This window comes from Porites lutea, chromosome 1 (genome assembly GCF_958299795.1).
Source record: "Porites lutea chromosome 1, jaPorLute2.1, whole genome shotgun sequence".
In the NCBI taxonomy this organism is placed as follows: domain Eukaryota; kingdom Metazoa; phylum Cnidaria; class Anthozoa; order Scleractinia; family Poritidae; genus Porites; species Porites lutea.
Genome location: NC_133201.1, coordinates 27,874,166 through 27,898,816, shown reverse-complemented (window position 1 = coordinate 27,898,816; position 24,651 = coordinate 27,874,166). Strand labels below are relative to the sequence as shown.

General features: G+C 38.3%; 1 protein-coding gene across 2 annotated transcripts; it reads left to right on the top strand.

Annotated features, from left to right (window-relative positions):
* LOC140947626 (tyrosine-protein phosphatase non-receptor type 11-like) lies at positions 1-24,447 on the top strand. Of its 2 annotated transcripts, XM_073396785.1 has the most exons (17): positions 1-95; positions 176-298; positions 3,748-3,942; positions 4,995-5,117; positions 7,755-7,917; positions 8,559-8,669; positions 9,702-9,798; positions 11,041-11,120; positions 11,614-11,757; positions 13,110-13,241; positions 15,099-15,250; positions 15,610-15,677; positions 16,207-16,283; positions 17,470-17,544; positions 19,111-19,217; positions 21,259-21,298; positions 21,826-24,447. In XM_073396785.1, exons 1-17 carry the CDS (start codon positions 82-84, stop codon positions 21,877-21,879), a joined length of 1,755 nt encoding a protein of 584 aa, XP_073252886.1. In that variant the 5' UTR covers positions 1-81; the 3' UTR covers positions 21,880-24,447. The 2 variants fall into 2 exon arrangements, with proteins under 2 accessions (XP_073252886.1, XP_073252878.1); XM_073396777.1 differs by lacking the exons at positions 21,259-21,298; positions 21,826-24,447 and adding an exon at positions 19,621-19,726.
* The last annotated feature ends 204 nt before the right edge of the window (positions 24,448-24,651 follow it).

Sequence of the window (24,651 nt, the reverse complement as noted above, 5' to 3'; positions counted from 1 at the left end):
TGTGGGAGGAGAGCTACTTCCTGATGAAATCTACTTCGCTGCAGCGAAACTCTTTCTGTCGTATTTTTTATCCTGAAAAATATGTCTTCGCGAAGGTAATGAACCTATATTTTGTTAAACATAGGAGCTAATAAGTCATTCCTTTAACCCACATGTTTTTTGTTTTGGATTTTAGGTGGTTTCACTCGAATGTTTCTGGTTATGATGCAGAAAAGTTGTTGTTAGAGAGAGGTTTCGATGGCAGCTATCTTGTTCGACCAAGCAAGAGTAATCCTGGGGACTTTACGCTGTCAGTTAGGTAAGTGCAACAGGATGATAAGTAAGACAATCGTGGTCTAAGAAAAAAAAGGTTAAAAATTTACTTCTTCTTTTCGCCATCGCTTTTGGTGTTGCGTTTAAGCGGGTTAGATGAGTTGAGCTGGAAGAGAGTGGCGCTTGAATTGGTCACTGGTCACGATCGATATAGAATTTCCTTCCCTGAGGGTGATTTTTTTCTTAAAATATTGGATAACATTGAAGAGCTTTCCCATCCTTGCATTTGCCGATTTGCATGAGAGGTAAGCCAAATTTTAAGGTAGAAGGCTGATAGAAAATCAACTATTTACTGAAGTGACATTTATGTGCGTATGCTCATTTTGCATTTTATTGCCATCAAGAGGCAATTAAGACCAGATGTCGGTAGATCAATTTTAAAGCTAATCGACGATAATCAAAATGTAAATTTAGCACTGTTTCAATTTGATCAGTGCTGTAAGCGTTGTGAAAGTTTGATTTTGAACCGACTTTTCGATCGGGAACTTCCGAAAAATATTGTGTTCCTGGAAAGCTACTATGCACACAAAAAATATTATCCAAGTAATCTCTTACGCTAATCCTAACTTTTTTGTCCGTTTTATGTTATCTTCCTCAATATCTTCCCTTTAAAACACCTACGCATTGATGTCAGTTCTAAGAATCGTATGCTAACAACGTCAGTTCCAAGACATCTGTTTATTTTTTTCCTTTGATTACAATATTCCCGCAGGTGTAGTTTCTAATCGAACCATTTTCTGTTTTCAAGTGTGAGACCTCATCTTGAATTGATTATTGGCTTTTCCAGTCTGTTTCCAGGATTTCCATTTCTACTGAATGGCAATAAAACTGGAAATTGTATTACAATTGAAATTTGGTACATGTATTCAGACACAGAATAGGTCTGTTGTTTGTCATGATTATTCAAAAATATGTTGAGTTAGATGCCTTTGAATTTAGAGATGTACATGTAGCTTAGGAAAAGCCAAGGAAATTTTTTATTAGTCAAGCCAGCCTTTTAACTGAATGTCTCTGTCTTCCAGAGTAGTCTGAGCTGGTGGACTAAGCTCTTTTTGAGCCGGCGAAATTAGCCGGCAGCCAGCTCTCAGTGACATCCCTGTGAATTAACTTCTTGTTTTAATAATTTGTTGTTTTCTTAAAGTTGCATTTAATACCCAGACGTTACATAAGAATAAGACATCATTTTGGCTTTCCACCTCCAACAAGGATCCCACAGAAAAAGTTCTTGTGTAGTACCTATATAAAGCTTGGTTTTCTTATGATGTTAGCAATTGTGGTGATTATGATTGTGTTCAGTCTAGCCTTCAATATTGATCACTGCAATCCCTTAAATCATTGAAGAATAATTATTATTTCCTTTGTATGGCTGTGTTAGCCTGCGAACATATTCGCCTCTCATTGCTCCCTGTTACTGGGGAAGTTTGGTGATTAAGACCTCTGTGTTTTTGCTAAAAAAATTTCATATTGATGACCCAAATCAATGTTTACATAGTTGATTTGGCAGTCATCGGGTTTCAGATCAGGGCTAAAAGTAATTTCCAGAGAGTCTCCGCTCACGATGATAAGCCAAATTCATTTTACATCGGTCACGTATTGTTTCTGGCCGGTCAAATTTATAAGATAAATAACTCTTAAAACATTAAGGGCCCATGAACCAAAACTGGCGCTATATATATTTCCAGCCTGAGAAATTTTTGTCAAAAATCTTACCAAATACAAGGCGATAAAACATAATAGAAACTTATCCTGCCTTAATTGCGGTAAACTTCAACACCACAATGAGTGAACAACGTTCCAAAACTACCAGTTGTAAATTATGTTGTGGAAAACTGGGCTCTAGTCATGATCAAAAAGCTTTGCCATAGGCTCATTTCTCAAGCGTCTTGTTGTTAAAATAGCAAGTGATTATCTCTGTTAAAAAACATTAAACACTCTTGTCAAATCAATGCAAAATCGATCGATTTCTAGTGAAATTTGGCTAGAATATTCTGCCATTTTTTACCGATTTTTTTTTGGCGAAGTTAGCCCCAAAAGGTTCCATGAAATTCCCACAAAATTGGCCAATTTTTCCGTGAATCTGTCTCTGAAAATCCCACGAAACTTGACTTTTTTTCCGCGACCTAACAGAAGCCCTGAAAAAAGTCGTTGCTTAACTAATAAAAATAAAAAGGTTTTAAATTTTGAAACTAGAAGTGCGTGAACCCCAGTGTCTGTTTCAATGCATGCATTGTAAACAACTGTTCTAATTGCATTTCACCTAGGATTTCAGATTAAAGTTCTGTAATACACATCTACTCCTTACTTACTGATAACAACTGAAACAACTGAACAGCATGGAAATTTTAATTTATTTCATGTTCAATACGATTGAATGTGACCGGTTAACATGACCAGTAAGACGAAAAGTTGACAGGTCAACTCCCCAGTCTGTCTGGACATTGTCTGTTGATTGGCTGTTACTGTGAGCCTTATAGATGTAAATTTATTTGAGTTTTTATTTTTTAAAAAAGGTTTTACGGAGCAAATAATTATATTCCCAGGAAACAAGTATTTCTTGGTGGATTTGGCTCCTTGCGTATGATCTTAGTGAACTTTTTTCTTTTGTCAGTTGTTGGTAAACAGTAGCTGAAAGAGTATGATTATGGTTGCTACATCAACCAATCACAGTTTCTGAAGGGGGTTAACTTGTCTTTCAGTAGCTAAGCTTTTTATTAAGCAGTTTTCCTTGAGGGTGATGCCAGTTCATAGGTTAGTGACTGAAGAAGATAATTTATATGTTTTGGAGGGGGTTAAAAATCCTAACTGGCTGTAGTGGCAGAGGATTTAACCTCAGGAATGCCATCAAGAAAATTTAGCTAGTAGTTTAGTCAGGCATTGATTCTGGGTCCTCCAGATTGTACCTCCAATGCTCTTCATGCTTGTTTTCACTGTATCAGTGACAAGAATGTAGGACAATAGCTATAGTACTACAATCATGGACAAAAGTCCTACAGTAATGCGGTATTCATATTTTTCTGTCATTTCTGGGTCCCCTCTTAAAAAAAGTGCATCCGACCTTTTTGAAATTTTCTTGCAGTTCTCCTTCCCCCCACCCTATACAAAACTTGGAAAAAAGTCTTTTCGAATCATTTTGTGGGAGGATGTAGAAACTCTGAATGTCACACATCTATTTGGAATTTTAATATTTACACACTCACTGTTTTTGTATTGGAATCTTCAATACTCGTTTTGCTGCGCTCACTTGTACCATTTCTGCTGCATCTACTCATGCATAAATAGCTTGTATTTTCCATGAAATATTTCGTAGACATTACTTTATTTATACCAACGTAAAGGGGGATTTTTTATTTCTATGACCACATACATAGAGCTACTCTGTAACTTTGAGTGAAAATAAAGCTCATGTAATGTATGTATGTAATGATTCACTTGCAGACGAGGTGGAGAGGTGACACACATTAAAATTCAAAACACAGGAGATTTTTATGACCTGTATGGAGGAGAGAAATTTGCCACTCTGTCAGAGCTAATTCTCTTTTACACTGAAAATCTTGGGCAACTGAGGGAGAAGCAAGGTGAAGTTATTGAACTGAAATTCCCACTGAATTCTACAGATCCAACCTCTGAAAGGTTAGTTTAACATGTTCACTCACTGTTTCTGGTTTTACTGAACAGGACTTACTGTGAAACGTACAGTCATACGACTGTGTAAACCCAAAGTTGCCCCTTTTTTATCTTGATGTTACTTAAATAATGATTTAACTTCAAATTTATCATACACTTTTATACTTTTAATCATTTCTCAAGCTGTGTTCTGCCTGTAGCTGATCTATGCTACTCTATTGTATTTTTAACATTGTTTTTGTATTTATTTTTTCACCTCTTTTCACTTTTAACGTATATATTAATGGCCTTGTATCATAAAAGGGTGTGCTGTTTTCTTCAGTTGAAAATTGGCCAAGCAAAATTATAGTTGTTACAAGACATCTCTCCCACTAGGGCTCAGCTTGTAAGCTGTAGTTGTACTTGAAACCTGTTATTTGTTCAATAGTGTGTGCTTACAAGCCAGTTGTTGAACACTAATAACCCTTTAAGCAATCCTCTAAGTAGCCAAAGTCCAAATTAGACGAGTATTCCAAATTTCATTTTTGTAATACATGTACTGGAAAACAGCATGATAAATGATACCTTGTGAAGTTACTCCCAAAGAGGTTTCAATTGAATGTTAACACTTTAAGATTTCAACCACAAACTCAAAAGTTAGAATTTCATACTAAAGAAATAGCACCATGTTACAGAACTGCTGAAGAGGTTTCATTTCAATGGTAACACCATAGGATTTCATCCACAGACTCAACAATAATTGTTGAGTTTAGAACTACATACTAAATACAACTGTAAATAGCACCATGTGAAAGTACTGCTGAAGAGGTTTCATTTGAATTGTCACACCACAGAATTTCATCCACAGACTCAAAAAATAGAACTTCATACTAAATAAATAGTACCATGTTACAGAACTGCTGAAGAGGTTTCATTTGAATTGTTACACCATAGGATTTCATCCACAGACTTAAAAGTTAGAACTACATAGTAAATAAATAACACCATGTTACAGAACTGCTGAAGAGGTTTCATTTGAATGGTCACACCATAGGATTGTTGATATATTTTGTTGTCAGATGGTTTCATGGACACATGTCTGGAAAGGAGGCAGAGACAATGATGTTGGACAAAGGAAAGAATGGATCTTTCCTGGTTAGAGAAAGTCAGAGCAAACCTGGAGACTTTGTTCTTACGGTCAGGTGAGTTGTTGTAGTTATCTTATACAGGGACCGCGGAGCAAGGTGAAAAGTGGAAGGGCTGACAATTGAAAATAATTTTTTCATATTGAAAATCAAAAAAAGGAATAAAATCATAGCATTTGATTTGTTTCTGTCGCGTGACTTTGCATACTTTATCCAGTATTTGTTGCTCTTTATAGGTCGGCATTAGTGAAGATACCGAAATTCTTCATACGATTTTCATTCCGTCCAGCAAATGTGTTTGCAATCTCAATCACGTCCAAGCTTTCCGTTAATTTCTTATGACAATTAAGTACTGTCAAGTTGCTTAATCGCTGCTGTTTCATGTTCGATCTCAGCCATGTCTTTCAGGTTCAATGCAAGAAAAGACGCGATTACAATTTTAGTATAGAAAATACTACACTGAAGTGATCTGAAAAATTTCTAACTATGGCCGTTCACTGTTCAAGTAATGTAATTCTTCTTGCCATCGAATATTTCATTGATTCGAAAGGAGAAACTGACAAAAGATAAAACTTTTATCAACTCAAAACAACTACTCACCTTCGTTTGGCTTGAAAAAGCTAGTAAGTTTCTTCATTTCGTCTGATAAAACTGATAAAAAATTCTGCCGGAGCTGGAAGTACAAAACACGCTGCCGAACAAAGCGAAGGGGTGGCCAAGGCATGGCGTTTGATCAAGGGACAAGTCAGCCCCAGGGAACAATTACCGCGAAAAGCACAGGAGCCCCACAAAATACCTGGCGTTTGAAATTAAAGAAAATACAGAGAATATAGCAAAATATAGACGGAAAAAAACTTGTTTCAAGTCTTTTTTTTAATTTTAATTATTTTTCTTTTTAGCGCAAAAAGTGGGGGCGGGGACGCAAAAAAGTGGTGGGGCCGCGGCCCTACCAGCCCCTCCCCCTCCGCGGTCCCTGTTATACGTGGAGATTTTGGCACAGTCCATTTACTTTTACCAAATTAGAGGGGTAGTACCACCAAGATTTTATGGGTCCTGAAGAATCCAATGGAATTATTTGTAGGCTATCTGCAGGGATGTTTCTAAGATTTCAGTTTGGCTGCTACAGCCTAATAGACATCGATGTACTTAAAATACGCAGCAACTTGAATAAGTTTGGAAGGACTATGGCTAAGCCCTCAACTGCATTACTAGAAAGGTCTTTTTCCGTGTTGAGCCACTTGCACCGCCAACAGAAAAGCAGCTACGTGAAAACTCAGGGTGATGGAAGCAAAGCCTAATAGACATCGATGTCTCGCTTTTGGAGCCTGATACCGAGTAGCTTTTATGTAAGGAAAAGGCACTGCATCATGGTAACCTTGGTGGCATATGATTATTGATCATTCAGTACTACATGTTTTAGGCAGTTCGCCAAGCTGTTAATGTTAGTGTCCCAGTTTCAGATAATTTCCTCACACTGATTTGCAACCATCCCGCTGATTTCATTCTACCTTCTCACTTTTATGACCGTTTACATTGTCCTTCTCCCTCTACCGAGTTTGTATTAAACCCTCTCACAGTCAAACCATCACAACCTGCGATTTAAATTGATCGAGACCAACAGAGGCACTGAATCCCACATTGCAGGCTTGTATACCAGGGGCCTCATGATCGTCCTCATAGTACAGTGGAACCCGTTAATATGGTCACCAATGGGTTAAAATAATTTGGCCGTGTTAAGAATGTTAGCGGTGTGACCGAATGATTTGGGGCAGGCTCAGCTAATTTCATGACTTGAGGGCCGTAATGACAAATACACCGTACATCGTATTTGCACTTCTTGAACAACTGTTCTGTCAAATAAACAACCGCAAGAAGTAGATATTGCGTACTGTAATTGTAAAAACTACTTCAAACTTTCCTTCAGTGTATAAAACCCTTCTATAAATTGGCTAAAAACCACCACAAATGCATTCTTATTGTACTGTAATCTATAGAAGCAGTACAAGAATAGGCTCAGTTTACTAAGATGTCACAGGCAATTCAATTTTCTAGATTTTGTACGAGTAGCTGTATTAACGGAATGAATTTATAAAAGATTCTAGTGTTTGGCATTTTAAAATGTGGCCGTTGACTATATTAATGGGTTACTGCATTAACGGGGTTTTTTAATAAGAAAATGTATGGCTGTTTTGCCCAGTCAAAAAAAAACGGGACACATGCCATGAATTATTTTGTGTCTTTGGGGATTTTTATGCGTCACGGACGCAGGATGCAGAGGTAACAGAATCACTGCAGCCCCTCAGCTCTATATGACCGCCCCGATCAGTTAAAAATTTCTTTAAAGTGGTCTAGTCTTGCCAAATGTTAAACATGCTAAGCTTGTTGGGAACTGTTAAAAACTGTCTCTTATTAAAGATAAATAGGACTTACAGTAGTAAAAAGGTGTCTTATGTTTTCTTGTCCAATCGGTCAAGTGCTTTTATTAGTTTTACCAGTAATATTGTCCAAGCCAAAAACAACCCATCTCAGATGGATGGATGGGTGATGAACATCCTCCAAAATACTAGAAATATTTGCTTAATTCCTAAGTATCAACAATGTGAAATGTCTTTCTGTATCAACAAGTTGGCATCTGTTTTATACATGTATTCAGAGTACCAATTTTTGATATCCTACTGGTGTGTACTAAATTAGATTGGAGGACAAGATTACACATGTTATGATACGTCACCTAGTGGGAGATGGTAAATATGATGTTGGTGGAGGAGAGAAGTTTAATGATTTGACTGATCTGGTGGAGCATTATAGGACAAACCCCATGGTAGAAAAATCTGGCACTGTTGTTCAGCTCAAAACAGTAAGTTGCATAAGTACTTTTCTTATCATAATCATGTCAATTAAAAACATCAAGACAAATGCCTCCTTAATAATATTAGTATTGAATAATAATAATAATAATAATAATAATAATAATAATAATAATAATGATAGTAATAACAATAATAATAGCAATAGTGATAATGATGATGATGATGATAATAACTGTAATAATAAAAGTAATAATAATGCTTTCTAAAATTATGATATAGAGGATATTACACGGTGGCGCGAAGATATGAATTTTATTTTCGAGTGGCAAAACAATATTTTACGAATGAGCGCAGCGGGTGAGTAAAATATTGTTTTTGCCACGAGAAAATAAAATTCATATCTTCAAGCCGCTGTGTAATGTTCTTTTTATTATATAGACAAAATGACATTGATAAAATAATAGAGGGAAATTACCAAAATTACGTCATCGATAAACTCACGTGTGAGATTTTGGAAAATAAACCACTCGGGTCCCGGATGTAGTTTTTATGAATTTTACGAGTGGTATATTTTCCAGTAAAACACTTGTGTCTATATAATAAAATTTAATATTACATGTATGTAGCAGTACAAAACAATCAAATGCTAAATGTTGTAATTGATAAATTCATATTGATGTATTTTTAGCCATTCAATGCAACAAGAATCAATGCAGCAGCTATTGAGGATCGAGTTAAGGTGCTGCAAAAGCAGAATCAGAATGTATCTGGAAAGGCTGGCTTTTACGAAGAATTTGAGGTGAGAAAGACAAAGACAGCAGTACTGTCCATTGTTCTTAAGGACCCTTGTTGATAGGGTGAATCATAAGGTTCCTTATACATGTATTACTATTCTTCTCATACTTTGCTTTGCTTCTGTTTGTGACTGAAAATTTGTTTTCCACATCCACTGAAGAAGTGATCATTCTAATATTGTGTTACCATTGATGTGAGAGGTATGGTATATGGCACTGTGCAGCAGCATGTTTACACGCAGATACTGATGTGGCATGAAAAAGCTGAGGACCTTTAGATAGTCACTGTTTGAAATGAAATAACAGTTTGAATGGCATTGTGGGGTGTTTATTGACTAAATGAATCAAAGAAATAGTTAGTGCTGCCAAATATTACTTGAAAATCACAAACAAAACAATCTACTGTAACTTGTATTGTTTTTGTAAGGTACATGGCACAACAAAAGTGCTGTCTGATACATGTAGATTGGGGATAGTAGAACAGCTGCCTGGGCTAACGTGTTTTAATTAGTAGTTGTCTAACAGGCATGTAACATTTGCTGTGAAAAAGTAAATGCCAGTGAAAAAGTGGATTACTAAGCTTGCACAGCTGTTCTATTTTTTTAAATTTTATACTCATTTATTTAAATGAATAAATAAATAATAAATAACAATTTGGAGGTAGCACATCCACGTAGTGGTTCTTCATCTACCTGATTCCTGGTGGGTTTGGAATTTGGAAATGTTGGGTTTTGGGGAGAGGGGAAAACCAGAGTACCCGGAGAAAAACCTCTTGGAGCAAAGGAGAGAACCAACAACAAACTCAACCCACATATGGCATCACACAACATACTTTGTAAGAACATGGATATCCATGCCAGTTTAAGTGATTTGGCCATAGTATCTATGCTTTCTGCAAAAACATCAGGAACAGGTTGAATTTTCATATCACCTTGAGGCAGCAGATACCAGAAAAGGTGGAAACTATTATAATTTTGCATTTTTTTTATTTTTTGTAATTAAAGTCTTTCTAAATTCTCTCAATGTTGCCTGCATAGGTTCTTCAAAAACAAGAATGTAAACATCTTTACAGCAGAAAAGAAGGTGAAAGACCTGAGAACAAGCCCAAGAACAGATACAAGAACATTCTACCATGTAAGTTGTGTTCATTTGTTTGATGAGTTTCTTTGTTTACAAGCAGCATAACTTAAAAAGACAATCCCCAAGGATGTAAGTAATTTGAACAATTGGTCCATTGTAGATGGTGTAGTTTAAAGAAATTCAGGTTAAAGTGGTTTTGTCTTTGGCTGATTTTCAATTTCCCTAATAATTATAAAAATAAATAATGTCAATTTCTGTGGGCTCATTTACATGTATTATCTGCTGTCACTCTGGAAATTTACTCGACGCGCTTTCCCAGTATATGGAATTAACATAAGACTAAAATATTTTTCTTTGAAAAGGCTTACCCACCCTTATTCGCCAGGGTCATTTTCATTTTCTTCACTTTATTTATTTTCAAACTATAGTGTCTATATTGTCTAAGTTCAGCTCTGATGCCAGCACTTACCAACAATTTCTTAAGAGTTGTGCACTTCCTTACCCACAGGATGCCTACCCCGTGGATGTGATACTCCAATGACCCCTCCCCTCACCCCACCCTGGTCCATGTCATTTAGTTGGGGGTAGGAATGATCCAGCCCGATGTCAACCTTTTTTTTGGCGGGGGGTAGAGAGGGGGAATCATTATTATTTATTTTTTATTTTTTTGTAATCACCAGTGCTTTCTTTGTGTTGATATTAGACTTGCAGACACTCGTTTTCCTTAACATTTTTGTCCAATTTTTGCAGGGTGAATTTATTTTAAATAAATGTTTTTTGTGCATTTTCACAACATCTTCCAACCCAGATTACTTATGATTGTGAATAATGCCAACAATTTTTTTTATATCCTAATTCTTAGGTAGATTCGTATGAAAACTAAGTACTTGGAGACCAATGAAATTGTGTAAAGCTGAAACCATTCTCCCCTGAATTGAAATTTGAACTTTATCATAAACCTTTTAATCGTCTGAAGACTTTAAAACATAAACTTTCAGAAAAACACTGAAATACCATACTTAAGGAAAAATTTAAAATCAGATTTGAAAAACTGCTGCATAAGAGGTGTCTTTTGTACTGTTCAAACACCAGATTTCTTTCATAGCCATCCTAGTGCTTCGTTGAAGAGATTTCCGCCATTATTTTTATAAAACCGACCATTCCATGGGCAACATTAATATATTTCATTAATATTATTTGAATATGGACATAACTTTGCTATCAACAATATATTTGTGGCTCTCCCATTACACACTGTTCTGACTTCTGCTTCTGTTTTATCTCTACTTCACCCAGTTGATCACAGTCGAGTTGTTTTGCGTGGTGGTGACCCAAATGTTGTGGGATCAGATTACATCAATGCAAACTTTGTTGGGGTAAGTTATTGCTTGATTTTTAACAATTATTCATCTCTAAGGTATTTCGTCTGAAAATTGAATTCCTCAACATTTAATGAGTAATTCCTACTTATAAGAGTCCTTTTGTCGCCTTGATTTAATAGTGTACAGCTGTAGTTCACAATAAGTTGTGTTTCAGTTGTTTTGTTTCCTTTGAAAGGGAAAGCCATTTGGGAATTTGAACTGCATGGAAAACAAATTTTTGGCCAAAATTCTTGGTACACAACCATTTTTTATGTGATGGCCCAATGGTTGCCAGGTATTTGGTTTGAGCACATTCGCATTGTTTAACCCTGATTGCTTGGCTAGAAGCAACTAGTAGTGTTTCTGTTTGTACACTATTTTAAAAGCTTGTCTATTACAGTGTTACTACCACATAATGTCAATGGTACCCATACACAAATGATGAACTATCATCTCATCCAGGACGTTTTTGGACCTTTCATCATAAACTGCTTATTGTTCATTGCAGCCTAGTGACTGTGACGAATCATCCAAGAGATACATTGCAGCTCAGGGCTGCCTTCCAACCACTGTAGAAGATTTCTGGAAAATGGCCTTTCAAGAGAACAGTCGGATCATTGTCATGACAACAAAGGAAGTGGAGAGAGGAAGGGTAAGTACATTATAGCGAAAGTGTTGACCTTTAAACCCTGTTATTTACATTGTACTCATTATCTGACTTCTCTGTCTTCTCATTGGCTAAGAGCCTACAGCTAATTTTGGAAATCTGCGCAACTTACAGATTAGTAATTAGCTTTCTGCTAGCAGATAACTGACTAATCTGTAGGTTGTACAAGCAATGGGTGATTTCCAGTAACAATTATTATAAAAAAGGTCATGGAAAAAGTCATCAAATTTGAAGAGCTCCAAAGAGTGCAAATCCTATACAGGTGATATAGGAAATCAGCATTACCCACATATCTGTAGATTGTGAGCACAGTGTACATGTATGATTTCCTAGGGCAATGTTGAGCAGTGTTCTGTGCAATCGTGTGGTTGTTGTTATTATTATGTAATTTTCTTCAAAAAATGTGAAATAAAACAGTTTACATATAGATTTGGCTTTTTTGTTATCAAGAATTATCAAGCCCTTGGTAAGTGTTGTCTGCCTAGACCTTGGGCTCAGCTTATAACACATTTCTCAACCTTGATTATTTTGAATATCACAAAAAAACTTCATTCATTAATATTCATCCAATAGTATTAATTTTGTCACACTGTCCTTCATATACATTTCCCAGTATACAAATAAAGACACCTGTACAGTATACTTGTCATACAAAAGGCCTTAACCAAGTATTAAAACAGAAATAATAAGCTTAGGGAGACACACCTAATATGCTTATGGCTCATGATCCATAATTTTTCAACCATGGTTAGTTATTACAAAGAGTGATTTTGACAAAAGACTGTTTTTAGCCTGGGAGCTTAATAAACCATGGTTTTGATGACAGTGAGACTGTCACTAAAAACGTTATCATGAATACTCCATCTTTCTTACAATGTAAGTATCAAGTGTTAGTGAAGTGGTTTGAACCTTATATTAACCCCTTAAGCCCTAAGAGTGATCAGCATCAAATTTCTCCTGGTAATATCAATGCTTTGTAAAACAGAGTGGTCATGAGAGGGCATGATCACACAAGATGAATTTGCTTGTTATTTTATCAACTTCTTCCCACTACTTCTATAGGAAATGAATAGGGGTAACAAATGAGAATTCAAATTTTGATCTTAGGGTGCAAAGGCTAGGGTTAAACTTATTTACCAATTGTGCTCTGTGTACCCCAATTTTTTTTTAACTCATTGTTTCAAGCATTTTTTATTTCAATATTTTTTTTATTAAATCAACACTTAATACAGCACATTACTTGTATATATATATATATACAATAATTTAATTATTAAATTATTGTAGTTGTACAAAAATTATTTTAGGATTGTTATTGATGCTGTGTTATTTTACAGAACAAGTGCACACGTTACTGGCCTGATCCTGACACCACTAAAGATGTTGGTCCATATCATGTACGATACATGAAGGACACAGAGTACACTGAATACACACTAAGAGAGTTTGAGCTGACATCAATGGATGATGTAAGTTGCACTTCTTTTATCCAAAATATGGCTTTTCATGCCATAAACATTTATTATTTATTAATCATCATTATTCATGTTGTGCTGTGAATGCTTGAATCAGCACCTGGGGCAGTGAATACAAGTATTTTTCTAAATCCAGAGTGGGTTTGGGGGGGGGGGGGGGTGACTTGTTTCATCTTTCAACTTTTGGGCTTAACCCTTAAGTCCCAATATCCACAAACAAATTCTCCAAACTGATCTCCATACATTTCCTTGAAGAATTAGTTTAGAGAATTTGGTAAAAGATCAAATATTTTTCTCTCTGATCATTTTGTAAATTCTCGTAGACTTTGCTCATGATAGTCTATGGATATCGTCAGGAGAAAATTGATTTTGAGCTTTATTGGAACTTAGAGGGTTAAAATAACATTGTCATTATTTCCAGTAATGTAATACTGGAAACAGTAAACTAGAAAGTACCTGTCAGAACAAACTCAAATCTATTTATGGTCACTCTCGAAGTCCTGGTTTTGCTAAGTTTTTAGCATTGTAAACCTTCTATCCTACTTCTATACCATATATATCTTAGCTTCTTGGGAAAGTGTGTGGCACTTAAACTTTACTTCAAGTGAGCCCTTTGTCAATATTTTTAGCCTGAAGTGGGTCTCTTATAATGTATTTGAATCTTGCTCATCAAAGTCAACAAAATTATCATATAGTATTGAATCTTACCATTGTCCAAGCAACCCACTCAAACATGTTTTAGTTGAAGATGCAGATGCTGAAACATGACCGTTTTTCGTTTCCAATAATGCTATTTTCTGTCTTTTCTTTATAAAGCACTTATTCTGTATTTTTTAAAATTTACTTTTAAAGTCTTTAAAGCCTTTAATAGGAACTTTACTAGTGGCAACCACGTTATCCTCTTTAAACTTCACTGACTCCCGATTTCTTACCGTGTTGTGTTCAAGTTACTTTTGCTGATTTTTAAAGCTCTAAAAATGGTCTTGGGCTCCGGTATGTGGTCGAATTACTTCAACACCAGAAGCATTCTAGGACAATTCATTCAAATTCTTGAGAACTACTTTGGCAGCAAAAATCCAATACTAAATCTTATGATGATAGGGCATTTTCCACATGTGCTCCAAGACTGTGGACCGTATTCTCCTAGACATTCATAAATCAAACAGTTTTTGTCAATTAAAAATGATTTCAAGACCTACCTTTTTTAGGAAATTAATTAATAATGGTTTAATTTATTACCAGATTTTAATGTTTTATATCTTCTTATTCTTATGTTTATTTTTATGTATTAATTGTTATTATTTTTAATATTGTTGTAAAGCGGCACAAACAACTACTGGATGTGAGCAATATACCGGTAGAAGTGTTTTGTTATTATTATTACTATTGTTATGTCATTTCTGGTGTGCGTGTATGGTCAAATTGCCTGTAGCAGGGTTTGTACAAAGTGTTGAATCCTTGAAAAAGTCTTGAAATTTGCCCAGCGTTTTCCAGGCCTGGAAAAAGTCTGGAAAATGGAGATAACGTCTGGAAAAATGGTAAAGAGTCTTGAATTTTTTTTTGAAAGCTACAACGAGTGCTTTACTCTGAATTTTTTTTTTCGTTTTGGTCAAATCTTAATCGATCTCGCTCGTATGTTTGAAAAAAAAGCTTTGTTCCCGCGATTTTTAAGGTCTTTATTGATCACCAATTTGATAACCGTGAGTGTGGAAAAAGAGAATATTGTTTTGAAAAAAGTCTTGAATTTTGAATCCACTACTCCTTCTACCCTGCTGTAGCCATATCCTGATTGTGTATATGAAATTTCATAAATTCACTTTGTAGTATGGTTCTTGTTATGTCATATTACAGCCTATACCTCGAACAATATACCAGTTCCATTACACCGGCTGGCCAGATCACGGTGTTCCAAAAGACCCAAGCCCTGTATTACATATTCTTCATGAAGTGAACTCAAGACAACAGTCCATTCCAATGGCTGGGCCAATTATTGTTCATTGCAGGTACATGGAAATTATTTTAGTACTGTTTAAAAAGCGAGCAGGATTGTATTATCAGGTTTAAAAACTAGAGGCAAAGCCGAGAATTTTTACACCTGATAATACATGACTGCGAGTTTTTTAATAGCTTCAAATGTCTAACATATACTCATTCTTGGGCTAATATTTAGATTTGGGGTTATTTTGGTCTAAAAAATTGGACATAAAGCTTTGTTTATTTTGTTTTCAGTTACAGCTTAGGTAGCCTGTGTACAGACCCTCCCTCTTCTCAGTAAAAATCGATTTTTACTGAGGGGAGGGGGGAGGTCTGTACACAGGCTACAGCTTAGGAACTGAGCTGAAACTGTCTTTTATTCTTTCAGTGCTGGAATAGGAAGGACTGGAACATTCATTGTTATAGATAACCTGGTCAACATGATCAAGGAGCAAGGTACCGTGCTTTATAGTACAATCATGAGTAACCTCCTGCTTATTTTTTCGTGTTTCTCAGACGATTGATGGCAAGTGCGAGACGTGCGTCAGCGCAACACACGCGCGATGGGGAGAATGCGCGCAACGTGTCTCGCGCTTTACGCCCTCTTCGCACTCGCTTTTGCTCGCCTGAAAAACGCTAAAACATTCAGACCTGTTCTTCAGGCTAACATTCTGTCAAGTGAGAAATGGTGAATAAGGCAAAAAATAATGAAAAAATGTACTTTATTTGAGTGTCAATGTATTTAACACGAAAGTACAAATTGGTGACACTATATTACCCTCTCCTACTGGAGACGGGATCGCCATTTTACGTGGTCACCCGAGCCATGCGAAGGTCTAGCCGCTTGCACTGCAAAGGGAGTACCTTCATTTCTCAGTTACTGTAAGATCCTGCGTATTGGTCCGGCCCCGCGAATCAAACCCGTGACCTCCCGCTCCGCAGTCAAGCGCTCTTCCTACTGAGCTAATTCTGTTTTTCCTTGCAGGTCTTGATTGTGAGATTGATATTTCGAAGTCTATTCAGAATGTAAGAGCCCAGCGATCTGGTATGGTCCAAACTGAGGTGGGTTTAAGTTCTTTTCTAGCGTCATTAACCCTTAAAAGCCTAAGATCGAAATTTGAATTCTCATTTGTTGCCCCTATTCATTTCATACAAAAATAGTGGGGAGAAGTTGATAAAATGTCAAACAAATTCATCTTGTGTGTTCAAGTCCGTAATTCTCATGACCACTCTGTTTTACAAAGCATTAATATTACAAGGAGAAATTTGATGCTGGTCACTCTTTTGGCTTAAAAGGTTAATTCGTAAAGAAAATGCGAATGAAATGAATGTTAAATAAGTGTTTGGAAATCACAAGAAAAGCTCCTCATTTTTGCGCCGTTAATTTCTCCTTCTTAATTTATCTTTTAAGAGAATTGGTATCTAGACTGCGAGTGATCTCTCTTTTTCCTCAGATTTAGTGAAGGGAATGCACGCGCGCGCGAGCACCGAGAAACAAAACCTGGAGATGCGACGTGCCTCTCCCGTCTCGCGCCTTCAGTCACGCGTGTGATCACTTTCATGTCTTGCGCGTTTCGCTCGAAGAGTTAAGAGAAAAGACAGACCGCTTGTAGTCTAAGTGATATCGAACATTTGATTTCACCACAAAATCAAACACCTTGAAGTTAGTAAAAAATAACCGCTGCGTGTTGTACGTCTTCTGTGTTCTAATTACCTGGTTAGCTCAGTGGGGAGGGCGCCGGCCTGCTAAGTAAGAGGTCGAGGGTTCAAACCCCGGCCAAACCAACACTCAGGGGCTTTAAATAACTGAGATGAAAGTCCTGCCTTTGAAATGACGTCTGCAAACGGTTAGACTTTCTAGTCTTTTTTGGAAAGGACGAAAAACCGTAGGCCCCGCTTCACAGGACTTTCACTCATCTGGTTCTTGTGGGACGTAAAAGAACCCACACCACTGTTCGAAAAGAGTAGGAGACGTAGACCCCGGTGGTGCGGCCAAATTTTCCTGGGGTAGGTGGGTGGATGTGTGATCTGCAAGGAGAGATCTTAATATAGGGATAACCTCATGATCCTCCTTACGGTGTCGTAATGGCTACCTGTAAACAGTGTATCTGTGTACACCCTTAACGGGCACCTTGCTAAAACGGACACTTAGAGTTGGTCCCTGCCCTTCTTTACTCCTGTTACGGGCATCTTGTCTAATTCCCTCCAGACGTGCAAGAGTTTATTTTGTTTTATTTCCTCATTATAGGCTCAGTATGAGTTTATCTACAAAGCCATCCAACATTACATCAGCACAGAAACAGCAAGATTGAACAGCGACAATGTAAGTACAGTAAAACCAGCATTAAGCAGACACCAGAGGGAGGCAGCGTGACTGAGTGCTCAGCGCGTCGGACTCACAATCAGGCGGTCCCGAATTCGAGTACCGTTCTGATCACTTGCCTGATTTATTCTCTGTCGTCCAGAGTTCAAGTCCTCGACCATGCTTTTAGTTAGGCAACTTTGTGCCTCCTGCCTCCTGGTTGGGGTTTTTAATCCTGTTATGTGTGGTTTGGATTATTTGTTTCTAGTTATTTGAGTTGAGTGACTATAACTGGGCAGGCTAAGTGCACCTGCCATGGTAAACAATCGTTCAGCCTTAACCTTTGAGTCGAATTGTATTATGGAACTGTTTGGGGGGACGAATTTTGTCCCAGATTCCCGGGCAATCTCGTAATTGCCAATTCCCCACTTTGAGGTTGCGCGGGAGACCGAGTCGAGATAGTTGTCTCAAAGTGCATTGTGGGACTGTTTTGGGGGACGCAGTTTCAACATGGCGGCAAATTTGTCCTCCAAAACAGTCCTACAAGGCACTCTGAGAACCACCTCGACCCGATCTCCCATGGAATCTCATAGTAGCGAATAGAGAGTTTAAGCTTCATGTATACGGCAAACGGCAAACGTCAGATTCAAATTGAGAATTTCTCAAAACAGAAAATGAACTGGTAAAAACAGCTCAAAACAAAAAATGAATGAAAAATTGCATGAAACTACTACTTTAGGTGTAGAAATAATGAACAGTAAACAACAAGTAAAGAGGAAACTTGGTCACGTTGTACAAATTCGCGTTTGCCGTTTGACGTAAATGTGATGTTTAACCTCCCTAGTATTAGAAGTGTCCTTAAAACCGTCTCTTAGTGCACTTCAACGTACAGAACGAACCGGTTCAAAACTGCCAACAGCACAACTAAGAGAGAAAGCAGTTTGTCGTAATCAGTCGAGAATCAAATACCGTAAAATTCCGAAAATAAGCCCCTCCAAATATAAGCTTTCCAAACCGGTAACTCAAAAAACTCTCTGTTAAATATACGCCCCCCGGTGGTTGTAGTTGGAAAATTGCCCCCAAATACAAAGTAAAACGGTAGATTTACTTCCAACTATAAGGCTAGCCCAATCGATTTTGAAACGCAAATTTCCCTCCGTAGATAGGCCCTCCGAATATAAGCCCCTCCAAAAAAAGCCCCTCAAAAGAGTTTTTGAAAAATATAAGCCCCGGGGCTTAGTTTCGGAATTTTACGGTAATTCCTTAACAGATAAGGGGTAGGTAAGACCAACCCAAATAACTGTAACTAAGTCCATATCGTATATCGTGTAAAAAATTGACAGCAGTGTTTATGTAGTTATGAAAATGAAGTTGACAGTTCATTGAGCGGTATAGGTATGTCTGCCCCAAGAAGGTATGGTTTCTGATCCTTTGTTAGCTAAAATTGGGCCGGAATTGATTTTGGTCCCGGTCTTGAAATAGGAAAAGTTTTTATTCGCCTTCGTGAGGGCAGTAATTGAGGTGTTGCATTCTTTTTATGTTACTTTCTGTATGAGCGCTAATTGTAGTTCATTTGTTGTTTGGTAGCCTCAACTAGCAGTGTATGGAAATTTGGCGAATGTGAGGAAAGGAGGCGATAGTGAAGTTCCTCCGCCGATCCCTGCTTACAAACCTCCCGACAAACAACCTGCAAGGTCGGTTATTTTAGTGTCAAGTAACCCCCCCCCCCCCCCTTCGCTCCCTTCCCCCTCTTTCATAGAAACGTAACTAGAGAGCTTACCGTTAATGTTATTGGGCGTTTATTTAATTTAGGGGGCCAAAAGGGGGCGTTAAATTGATAGAGGCGTTTATTGTCAGTTTGTTCTCTTAACTGTAACAAACTATACAAAAGTAATATGCTTTCGGCGATATATGACCACAGTACGTAAACAGTGGACTATCGAGTCCATTCATTGATACGTGTAGCCGTTTGGAGATCCAAATCGTGTTTTTAAAAGCTCAATTTTATGTCAGAATCTTTACTTTGATCTTGACAAGGAACAAAAATGCGATGACTGCATAGATTGAATGATTGTGCTGCGTTTCACTATTTGCTAGTACACGTATTCCAGAGCAACTGTCATGCGGGGCGTCTATTAGACAGGGGGCAACGTTTATTGGAGAGGGACGTCTAAGGCAAATTCGTTAGTAAGACAAGAGGTTTTTATTTGAGGGAGGGCGTCTGTTAGATCATTAACGGTCAGTAAAATGGCAAGAGATACGGCAAGGATAAAAGCACCAGTAAACTGCATTTGCGTTCTTTATGAGCATTTATTCATGGAAGCGAATTTCTAGGAGTTCAGTTCTTTTAGACCACAACCAACCAAGGTTACAAAGAGAACAAAGTTTACGTTTGCAACAAAAGGTTGTGTTTATGAACCATTTCGTCGTAGTTGCACAGTGACGGCTGGGCGAAGAAGTGGACTTAACCTGGGCTCCTCCGCAGGCAACTTCTATTCTAACAGTTACACTGACTGTGAGGAGTCTAGGAACGACGAAAGGAGGAAAAAAATATCCCTGTTCTCCCACTCGCTCTCTGAAACAGTACAGTAAAGCCTTCGGGGAGACTGTACTTAACCAAAAATTGGGATGCCTGTGCTAAGTCGTTGTTTTGTTCATTCCCGTATGTCTCCTGATAAAGAGAACAGTCCCTGACACAGAAGCACATAACCTTGTTATATGCTTCTGTTGACATTAATCTATGGCTGCCATTAGCTTTAGAAAGTTGTAGCGATGCTCGCAAATTAACTCGCGTGCATAAATCCCAGTTGTCGTCGGTAAGAATCGAATTGTAGAATACAGTCAACTCCCTCTAAGACGGACACCTTTGGGACCGGCAATAAGTGTCCGTCTTATAAAGAGTCAAATAAAGGACTGAAGTAAAGAAAGACAGGGACCAACTCTGGGTGTCCGTTTTACAGAGGTGTCGTCCGTCTTATAGAGGTGTCCGTCAAGAGAGAGTCGATTGTATCAAAATAATTGGACAGTTACCACAGAGTACGGAGCTTGTCAAATGAATAAAACAAACAGAATAATTAACATCTTACAAATTAAGGTTTGGGTTTTGGGTGCCTTTTTCATTTGTCAGGGTTTGCTGGTTGTTCCGAGGTGTTCCGTGATTTTCCAACAGTCCGGGGTGTTTGGCTTTTTGCCTGTTAGAATACGTAATACAGACGTGGTCGTATGACAGGGCTCCTCTGTACAGACTGGTTGTGTTTTAGTTTGATACTGGCCTTTAAGATAAAGACTACGAGCAGTCTCTCTTTTTTTCTCTCTCTTTTCTTAGTCCGTCGAGCGTAGCCCGTGCCAGGCTCTCAGATAGTATAATGGGAACGTATTAAAAATAAGAAAATAAGACGCGCACGACCTGTCTCTCCCCAGCGCCCTCGCGTTTTTCGTATTTCTTATTACTGAACGACTTTCCACCACCAGCTCGGAGCCTGGAACAGGCTAGTCGAGAGAAACGTGCGAGACACGAAAACGACCACGCGCGTGACTGAAGACGCGGGACGGGAGAGGCTCTTTTTTCTTCTCGGGCTCCTTGCTCGCGTCTCGCGGCCTTGGCGAAAAAAAAAAAAAAAAGAGAGAGAGAGAGAGAGAGAGAGAGAGAGACTGCTCGTAGTGTAATTAATGCTCCAACGGCTAATTAGTTTAGTCAAGAGAAAATGTTTATGCTCTCTTTGTTTTCATTTCCAGGCTACCGGACGAAGATTCTCCCCGACGTCCTCCTCCTCGAGTAAGTGAAATACCCACTTGCTTTAAAAATTTATTTGTTCTATAATCGAACCATTCCACAAAATCACCTGTAATGATGTATGGAGGTGGGTGGGCAGGCCATTATATTGGCCATATTAAGGTTGTGTCAAGTTGTTCTATGGGATTGTTTATAGGGACGCTATCCTTACGCTGACCTTTCGCCAGCGTGACTGTGATAAATAGCACAATTTGGGTGTGCAACCACTTAAGCCGCTTTGGTCACGTGACAAGGCGTGCGAAAAAATCACCCGTGTGAACGGTCTTTTAGCAGTGGCGGATCCAGACCTTCAGATAGGTGGGAGGGGGGGTGGGGGTCTGTCATCCAGACCCTGAGATAAGGGCCTCAGTTTGGTCTAAAAATAAGGGGGGCCTGGGCCCCTCCCCTGGATCTGCCGCTGTTTAGTAATCATTCTTCATTTTACTTTGTACTGATCACCCGTGTGGACGGTCCTTCACTAATCATTGTTCATTGTACCTTGAACTGATCTGACTCTGTTTTCTCCTCAGCTGGGCGACGGGCCACCTCCTCCACTGGCACCCAGAAATGTGGCAAAAATATAATTGTAGTGAACCACAGAGAACACATACCACAGATTTATAATTTATAAAGCAGTTTAACATAACGCGATCGTGAGTTTAACATCCCGGTTCTTGTGAACTTTTTCCCATCATTTTTTTCCCCCTAACCGTCGTCACGTGATAAACGTGTGGTTTTCATTCAGTTCGTCACTTTAGAAACGAGAAGAAAACTTTGCCCAATTAAACCTTCGCAAACACTTCCGGGACTGTTACTAGGGACAGGCTAGACTTAACCACAAGTCCAGCTCAAAATTTTTCTCGAGCGCGAAGCGCAAGCGAGAAATTCTTTATGTTTTCGGCGGCAAATCGAGCGACGGAGGGAGCGGGAGCTGGGGCTTATTACCGGAACTGGAAACGAGAAGCAAAGGGCTTTGAGGAAGTCTAGGGACGGAAAAAAATTTGGCTTATGGCTGATTGTCGCGTCCCCAGTAACCATCCCAGAAACAATTGCGGGATGAATTCGCGCCTCCAGCTCCACTATCGCTAAAGAATGTTCATGAAGCGTAGTAATCAGGGGCAACATTCGCCACCTACAAACTAAAGGAAAACTGGGGCGAGTTAGCTTTCGCAAAGACTTCTGGGATGGTTACTAGGGGCGCGCCGATCAGTTTTTTTTCTCTGTCCCTAGTAACAGTCTCAGAATTCTTTGCAAGAGTTAACTCGGCTCAGTTTCCCTCTCGTTTAGTCTAAAGTGGCGAATTGAGCGTTTTATCTCACGACTGACCACTAGTATCACGGGATCTTTTACAGCGATCCTATCATTAACTACTAGTAGTCCATCATTTTCTGTGGTGAAACTAGATCAAGTGATAAAGCGAGGGCTCGTGACTTTGCCCTCCTCGTGTCACGTTTCTCGCAGGTGGCGGTTATCTCGCACTTGCGTATTTCTTTCGCTCTCCCGTCGTTTAGGAAAATGAGGGACTTGACACACGTAGTCTTATCCTTAAATGTTCTTGTACCAATGTGTATTAGAGTTTGCTAACACTAGTTTCCATTTTGACATTCTTGGCGTGAAAGAACATCAGAAAGTTTAGGAGATGCATTTTAGGAGATTTAAGAATTTAAGTACCACCTTGATTGCATGGTTTCTGTGGATAAATTCCCTAAAATTCACTTCGATTGCATTGATAGATTATTAAAAGTTGTAGATTTTAGAGTGACATTATTCGTTGAATGGATTGGAAAAGGCCAAATTGCTATATAATCTCGATAAAAAGCCAGTGATATAAATACATGTTAATGCAAATTGTACAGTTGAAGATGGCGTTATTACTGTGAGTGTATTCATTGATAGTTACAAATAGTCCAAGAGTTTTCAAGCTAATCATAACTCCTGGAGTGCGTTTCTCGAAACCCGTGCTAACTCTTCTGGTCCGAATGATTTTCATGGATTAAAAGTGAGAAGAATGATAGGACAGGTCCAAGCTCATGAATCAGCATACTTCGAGGGTCCCCAATACTTTTTTCGAGATCCGGCATTTCCCTTATTTGAAGCTCGGGATTCGGGATTTTCCTTATTTAACGCTCGGGATTCGGGATTTTCCTTGTTTGAAACGCGGGATTTGAGATTATACGAATGCGCGGGAGGTGGGATGCCAAAAATAACCCTCAGGATTACGGGAGTGCCCGAAATTTTGGGTCGGGATCACGGGATTGAAGAACGCTATTGAGGACCCTCTAATTTGCGTGCCTTTGATTACGCATTTTATCCCACAATAACGTAAATATTTGTGGTCAAATTTGAAGACATGAAATGATTTCCCGGCCAGGGCTCAGTTGTTCGAAGGCTGATTAGGGTTAACTCGGGGTTAAATTTTAATCCCGATTTCTTTTTCTTTTATTCAAAAGCATTTTCTCGGATAGTTTTTTCTATTCTTCTTGGAGCATTCAATCGTGAAATTTTACACGAAAAGACTGACTTGTAACCTGTCGTATCTGATTTCAAATTTCACACAAACCTTGGGTTAACTTGACCCAGCATTGAACAACCTGGCCCAGGACTCTCGCGGTTATTTTTTTAGCACATTGCTGCATGTCACGTCGATCAGCAGCGTGCTTTTGATCTCATGTTTAACGACACGTTAGCGGTGAAAAATTCCTCACTGATTTTTTCTGGAATAAATTGTCAGCCATAGGTAGTTTCATTTAGATAGAGAATAGTTTGTCATTGAATGTAGAATGAATGGAATGTACCGTAGAATGATGTGGAACCATGCTAAAATAACCAGTGATATTATTTTCTGGTATATTGAAGGCATGCACATTACTGTACTTATTACATGTAAAATAGATTTTTCGCGTATAAGAATGTATGATTATGTAGACAAAGTGATTCGGGGCTTACTTGGGGTAATTATCTCCGCACAAGCTTTTCTTGGGTTAGGGTACAGTTTATACTAGTTTTTCTTCCAATGTTAGTTTTCTTACGGTACTTGTGTGGTCACTTGCAGCTTGTGCGAGTTACAACTTCGAGGTCGAACCCCGAATCTTACCCTTTTGATAGCTATTTTGTAATCTACGTAATACATTAAAAAATGAATATGATGTTTAGATGTCGTCTCTGTGCCTCAATTTTTCGCTGCTTTCTACTTCTAGCTGCAAACAGTCCAAAGCTTTATGAAACTACTGTTACTGGTTTTATATGGCCGAGGTTAATTTCCCAGAAGAGTATGTATTCCCTTGCGTCGCCATTTTCCTGGCATTTTTTCTCTTCCTGTCTCGTACGCACACCTTAGGCGCTCTCCCCCAAACAAG